The sequence below is a fragment of the Argentina silus genome (assembly GCF_951799395.1).
Source record: "Argentina silus genome assembly, chromosome: 3".
NCBI lineage: Eukaryota > Metazoa > Chordata > Actinopteri > Argentiniformes > Argentinidae > Argentina > Argentina silus.
The window spans coordinates 3,471,713-3,479,071 of record NC_139657.1 but is presented as its reverse complement, the minus strand read 5'-3'; the positions used below and the strand labels follow the sequence as shown (position 1 = coordinate 3,479,071).

General features: G+C 44.5%; 1 protein-coding gene across 1 annotated transcript; it reads right to left on the bottom strand.

The window, feature by feature from the left end:
- bcap29 (B cell receptor associated protein 29) lies at positions 1-7,127 on the bottom strand. Its single transcript, XM_083667398.1, has 8 exons — positions 7,081-7,127; positions 5,585-5,703; positions 5,000-5,100; positions 4,336-4,483; positions 2,593-2,728; positions 1,947-2,043; positions 1,523-1,623; positions 1-862 (listed from the first exon to the last, which is right to left on the bottom strand). Exons 2-8 carry the CDS (start codon positions 5,674-5,676, stop codon positions 824-826), a joined length of 714 nt encoding a protein of 237 aa, XP_083523524.1. The 5' UTR covers positions 5,677-5,703; positions 7,081-7,127; the 3' UTR covers positions 1-823.
- Positions 7,128-7,359: the final 232 nt, after the last annotated feature.

The window sequence follows — 7,359 nt, the reverse complement described above, 5'->3', positions numbered from 1 at the left end:
TTCAGTCATCTGAGGCTATTAGCTGCATCAGGGGAGGCTGGTGGAGGTAGAAATCGGAGGACGGGCTCATTGTAATACATGGAATGGAATGAGGAATGATATCAAAGTTTGACACCATTCCTCATTCAATTCCATGCATTACCATGAGTCCTCCGTCCGATTTCTACCTCCACCAGCCTCTAACCTCCATATGACTAGTCCTTTCATGTTAGGATTCTGCATTTCATTAGCTGAAAACATAATAACCCAATGTACTATCAGTGATAACTACAAAGCGATCAAACAAAGAGATTTCATGTGCCCCTGAGAAGGAAATTAAGACAATAAGTTAATAATAAAATATCTTTTGTTTGTTCACTAAATATAACACGGATATATCCTAGTGTTAATACACGTGGGCAGAGTGGCGTATGCTATACAAACACTGTGTGAAAAGCCGGAGTCTCACATACTACACCGTACAATATGTAACATGTTTGAACAGTGCACCATACTCCCTCACAGAATGAGAGCATGAGGAACAAAGAACTATCTGTAGATCTAATATCAAAAGAATAAACAGAGTGGTTGGCTGAACATCAAACGAGAGTCAGAACTAAATAACACTGATGATGCAGCGTTGCATGATTATGGCGGTGCAATGAGTGAAAAGGTTTGCATGGTATAGCTCTCATGCACAGTAAACAATGAACAGAGACGCGTGGAAAGTGCCTCTGATGATGACGACGAGGGACCCGAGGGGAAGTCACGCTGCAGTGGCTGGCTGCCTTTTGTCTTTGATCTCTTCCAATCAGAATCAGAATCAAAGATGCCTGTTAGACTACTATTGATCCTTTTTGTCTCCGGTTCCTCCTTGAAGATTCTGGAGAAGCAAGAGAAGAAATTAAATTAAGCAGGGCCACAAGTGTGAGGGTGTGTGATGTAGGATCCAAGAGGAGAGAGGAGACCAGACGAGGGGATGCAGTTGAAAGAGTAAGGCAGCTTTACATAAAATAATCCACAGGGTAAACAGGAAAGAACTTTCGGAAAATAACAAAGTCTAGGTAGTAACCAAAGCAACCGGGACACTAGAGAACCGACTAAGATGCGACTTGGAGGACCCGAAGAGAATTAACCCTCTGACAATTGTCAAGCTACGACACAGGGTTACAGAAAACACACAACTTAAATAAAAAGGTCCTAATTAAACAATAGGATGCACCTGTGTGCCAATCACTCCATAAAGCGGTCTCTGCCGCCCCCTAGTGTCCAGATGGAACTGTGACAACAAGTGGTGAAGTTAATTATTGAAGCGTGAATCACAGACACAAATACTGTATAGTGTGTGTGTGTGTGTGTGTGTGTGTGCATGTGTGTTCAAAGGTGTGTGTGCGTGTGCATGTGTGCGTGCACGTCCGTGTGAGTGTGTGTGTGTGTGTGTGTGTGTGTTCAAGATTCAAGATTCTTTATTTGTCACGTGCATACAAGTATACAGTGAAATGCAAAATGTGTGTGAGTGTGTGTGTGTGTGTAGTGATATTACCTGGAGCTCCTGGTGTTCCCTAAGCAATCTGTCGTACTCCTGCGTGAGCCCCTTGGACTGTCTCTTCATGGCCTCCACCTCAGCCTGAGACTTCCTCACAGCTGCACAGCAAACACATTCACTCACACACAGCACGTCCAGCACACAGACCATATGCCGTCTATGGAAATGGAGACTGGACACATACCAGTACTGAGCTAAAGTGATCCAATGTCAAAGTCTTAAAATAAAAATACAGCTACTTTTTAGCCAGCGTCGTCACCTGGAGACCACTCCCTTCACAGTCACTTGAAGATCATCATACGGTATACACCGTTGTGTACAATAATCTATTTGTTGGTAGAGTCCATTGTGAGTAAAAGCTATAAATAGCTTACATTTTTTGCTGATTCAGCACGCTGCAGTAACATAGGTGATTACCCACCGTCAGCTGCAGCCTTCAGTTCACCCACCACCTTGTCTGCCTCCGTCTTCAGCAGCTGTTTCTGTGCTGACTTCTCTTTGTCCTCATCCAGCAGAGCCTACAGTAGGCAGACAGGACACTTTTACATACGTTTGTCACATTCAGTTGAATGTATCTCGAGGTTCCACTGTACTTCTAATTATACAGATAATATAAATATTTACAATTAATAATATAAATATTTGTAATTATACAGATATATATATATAGTTATTCCAGTTCATTTTCGAGAAGAAGCTCATGGAGGACGGAGGAGACGACGCGAGGAATCGAGTTTCTAACAACTGAGAAAAGGTCATTTTGAGTCAAAAAAGGGCTAGGAGGTTGACTATTTAGAGTCACTTTACCATAATGAATTACCATAATTAACCAATAGAAAACAGGGGGGCGCTTAGTGGCGTAGCACTCTAATGCGCTTACCATGTAATCGCAAGGTTCCTGGTTCGATTCCGACCCTCGACCTATCTTGCATGTCATCCCTCCTCTCTCTCTCCCATCCTTCCTGTCAATCTCTACTGTCTCTATCCCAATAAAGCAGAAATGCCCTGAAAACATATTAAAACCCCCCCAATAGAAAACAGTCACAGTACAGTCTGATGGGTCTCACCTGTCTCAGCAGCAGGTTGTCCTCCTGGTACTTCTTGGCGGCCTGGTTTGCGCCGTCTATCTGAGCTTGCACACTGGCCCCAGTCTCGTTGGAGATGGCCAGCTGGTTGAGCAGGGTGACCACCCTCCGCATGATGCTGCAGAGACCACAGGGACACACAGGAACTCAGAGAAGGTGAGTCACTCTCACTCAAGGGAGGTTGGTGGAGGTAGGAATCGGAGGACTGGCTCATTGCAAGGCATGGAACGGAATAAGGAATGGTATCAAACACACTGCTCATTCCGTTCCATGCCTCACAATGAGACTGAAGACTGAAGATCTCTTCAGGCTACATCTTGACTGTCCCTCCTAAAGACCTCTTCATCCCCACTACCCCCCTATACAGTTTCTCTACTTTATATAAAAAAAAAAAAAAAAAAAAGCATTGTGACTGCCAATAGCCCTTGGTCCGAGCATAGATTTGTTTTTCTTATGATGACTGATGTATAGAGGTTTCACTTACTTTAGACAAATGTACTTGAAGTTGTAAGTCGCTTTGAATAAAGGCATCTATTAAATGTCTAAAATGTAAATGTAAATCTCAATGAGACTAACCTGGATACGGTACATAAAGTTAAATACAAAATAAACAGTACAGTATCATAGCGAAAACCACTAAACGCAAAGGATATAGTACAAGGAAGTAATGCTTAATGTGCCTTTATCTGAAGGTTAGCCTGACATTTGTTACTGTATAAGCCTCCCTAAATATTGCTCTACAGCTGTGCAATGGGCAGGACAAGGTGGTGACGGCTGCTTAGTTAATTGCTTCAGAAGCACAGTGTGCTTTTGATGAGTCACCCCAGCAGGGGAGACTAAGGGGACATGCTGGGCCTGCAAACTGATGTTGAGTATTCCAAATTGGTTGAAATGTGGTTAAGGTAAGGGTTAGGGTTAGGTCAGCGTTAGGATTCATGGTTTGCAGGCCCAGTGTGTCCTCTTAATCAATCACTCTCTCTCTCTCCGGAGTGCTGCTAATGTCAGAGGGAGAGGGGGATGAGAGAGAGAGAGATTGACAGTTAGAGGAACAGAGAGAGAGGGATGAGAGGGATGAGAGAGAGAGACTGGCAGACAGAGGAAGAGGGAGAGGGATGAATGAGAGAGAGACTGCCTGACAGAGGAACAGAGAGAGGGATGAAGGAGAGAGAGACTGCCTGACAGAGGAACAGAGAGAGAGGGATGAGAGAGAGAGACTGGCAGACAGAGGAAGAGGGAGAGAGGGATGAGGGAGGGACTGACAGAGGAAGAGGGAGAGAGGGATGAAGGAGGGACTGACAGCCAGAGGAACAGAGAGAGAGGGATGAGAGAGAGAGAGACTGCCTGACAGAGGAACAGAGAGAGGGATGAAGGAGAGAGAGACTGTCTGACAGAGGAACAGAGAGAGAGGGATGAGAGAGAGAGACTGGCAGACAGAGGAAGAGGGAGAGAGGGATGAGGGAGGGACTGACAGAGGAAGAGGGAGAGAGGGATGAAGGAGGGACTGACAGCCAGAGGAACAGAGAGAGAGGGATGAGAGAGAGAGAGACTGCCTGACAGAGGAACAGAGAGAGAGGGATGAGAGAGAGAGAGACTGCCTGACAGAGGAACAGAGAGAGAGGGATGAGAGAGAGAGAGACTGCCTGACAGAGGAACAGAGAGAGAGGGATGAGGGAGAGAGACTGGCAGACAGAGGAAGAGGGAGAGAGGGATGAGGGAGGGACTGACAGCCAGAGGAAGAGGGAGAAGCCTGAGATGTAGAGGTTCCTCTGGGCTCTGAACAGCTTCATGTGCAGATGGTCAAACAGATTGGGGTTCAGCTTGGCGTCCTTCATGGGCTCCGAACCTGAGTACTTCTGCACCTCCCTCAGTGCATCTTGGGTAGAGAAACACAGACAGCAGGAGGCTCAGAGTCAGAGGAGGCACCAGTAATGGTAGTTTGATACCATTCCTCATTTCATTCCATGCATTGCAATGAGCCCGTCCTCCGATTTCTACCTCCACCAGCCTCCTCTGCTGTGCACTAACAACTCAACAAGGAAAACTAATGCTTTGAAGCAGAATACAGAATATTCTTACAAATTGAACACTGTAAATAATTGTCACAATGTAGCACCTTAGTCAAACTAGAGTAAGTGATGTGTGTATGAGGGAAGGCCTGTGGAGGCTCATTAATGCATGGAATGGAATAAGGAATGCATGGAATGGAATAAGGAATGGATGGAATGGAATAAGAAATGGATGGAATGGAATAAGGAATGGTATCTCATTCCATTCCATGCATTCCATGAGCCCGTCCTCCGATTTCTACCTCCACCAGCCTCCACTGGTGTGCACCAAAGCATTCTGTAAAGTATTCTGTTAAGACCAAACACCACAGATCACTACTTACCAAAGAAAAGAACGATGAGGACAAATATCATGGTAAAGAAAAACCTATTCCAATACGGAGATACCCAGTTCCATAAACTCCAATTGAAAACAGCCCGCCATCTACAGTACACAATAAAACAAAATCAGGATACAGAGTTGAAAGGACAAGCCTGTTTTATGTCTATGCCTAGATATTTCAACTATGACCCTATGACCCTCGATATTGACATATACAATACAATAACCTGTGTTGTTCCTGTGAGGGAACTTCTTTTGTGGTGTGGTAGGCTACAACATTCAGGTATCACAGTAGGTATCATTAACATTCTGCCCTCTATGTAGACACCGGTGGAGGCTGGTGGAGGTAGAAATCGGAGGACAGGCTCATTGTAACACATGGAATGGAATAAGGAATGATATCAAACATGTGTTTGATATCATTCCATTCCATGTGTTACAATGGGCCGGTCCTCCGATTTCTACCTCCACCAGCCTCCCCTAGTAGATGAGTTACAGCATTATCCCAATGTTTTATGTTTCATAATATTTTGGGTGTTATGATGAAGTGGGTATTTATCATATGATCCCCAGGTTCCCACAGTACCTCTTGGCTGATATGAAAGGCAGACACAGGACCAGGATGGCAGCTATCTCCACATAGAGGAAGAGTGCTACCACAGTCCACTGAAGCGTCATCCTCACCGGGGGCCCAGTATCCTCTCACTGGAAAACAACAGCAGCACAACAACACGAGTCTCCGTGTTATACAGACGAGTGAATTTGTCCAATCAGATCAGAAAAAGTTTGTTTTCAAGCACACGTCACAACACACTTTACAACCAATTTGTCCCAGACTAGTTTCCGGATATTTAATACCATCGAGTCAAGATTTGAAAACATGACTTTAATTTATAGATAATGCAAATAATCCAAGCCGCGTCTTGAGCTCTAAGCTCCTTTAGCTATTAAACTAATCAACTGAGTGGCCAGCTTAGGCTAAGCAGTGAAAGTCTCACGTTATGTTTATTACAAACAGTATGTGAACATAATTACATTTTCTTATGGTTGGCGAAGAAGATCATGACAAAAAGGCCAGCTACAGTACTGTACAGCTATCTAGGAGGTTTGTCTCTCTTGGAAAACGTTAAATAGTGCTCCTAACTAAACCATGAAATATTCTTTTTTTTTTTTTTTTTTTTAACTTCGCAATTACTGTACCATAGCTATACCCCCCCTCGTGGTCTGCTCTCCACCACCACACCTGTTCACGCTCAGGTAATCAACGTTGTTCTCCTGCACTCACCTAATGTAATATCTGCCGTTTAGCTGACGCTTTTATCCAAAGCGACTTACACTGGAGTGGGTGCACACATTTCAGTATATATGGTCCCAGCGGGAATCAAACCCACAGGATGTGCGTGGGGTGGCCAGCTGTGTCCGTTCCCTTGAATGTTATGAGTGTAAGTATTTGTTCATTCAATAAGTATTTGTTCATTCAATAAGTATTATGTTAATTGAAGATGTTGTAGATTAGTAAACCGGTGATATTCAAACTCTTCAGATAGAAGTGTGTATTTAGTCTGTAGTTTATCCTCCAAGACAATATAGTGTGTATTTTCTTTGCCTGTTTATCACACGTTTCAGTTTAACTGGGTCCTCGCTCTGCTTCCTTAACGTCTCTCCATTCCGTTGCACCGGTTTCTTACATAACGACTCCCTCATTCTGCGCAAGCTGTCCTACACTGTATGGTTTCGGCGCAGTAAGTGAATACCGAAGTTGTCGTTTTTAAACACTATAAACGAATGCACCCACGGCCTAAGTAACATAAGTCTACGTCCCTATGTTCCACTGTAAAGTGCATTAATCAGATCGCATTCATAATCAGTAGTCCTGTGAAACTGTACAGTGTAAGAACAAATAGACGAGGCAGTCATTAGCAGGCCTGTCACTTCCACTGTGTGTTAATAGTTTCTCATAGTTGGCCTTAAAAGGCTATTAATTGCCTGTTTAACACATTCACCAGTCACTTACACAGCAGGCTACGCGGGGAAACACGACGACACACTCCCAAACAAGCACAAATAGAGTTATAACCTTACCCGACGAAATTGGCAGTTCAGGAGTGCGCACAGCTCGGAACACCCCCCGCCCACCAGCGCACCCCCCACCCCACCCACACCCCCACGACAGCTGTCAGTGACCGGTCCCCTGACGTCACAGACGTTGGAACAGGACACCCATGCATACATACAGGCATGGTATGATTATACATAGCCTAATCTGAGCTCTTCTCTAACTGTTATTGCACTGAAGGTATCTACTGCATAATGACGAGCTGAAACCCCACGTGCATAGGTTAGGATAAACATGCAAATAGC

Excerpts from the sequence above, each read along its gene's own strand:
- bcap29 (XM_083667398.1), bottom strand. The coding sequence starts at position 5,676 with ATGACGCTTCAGTGGACTGTGGTAGCACTCTTCCTCTATGTGGAGATA. Across the intron at positions 5,101-5,584 it reads CCTTTCATATCAGCCAAGAG|ATGGCGGGCTGTTTTCAATT; the intron begins GTACTGTGGGAA and ends TGTGTACTGTAG. Across the intron at positions 1,624-1,946 it reads ACTGAAGGCTGCAGCTGACG|CTGTGAGGAAGTCTCAGGCT; the intron begins GTGGGTAATCAC and ends TTTGCTGTGCAG.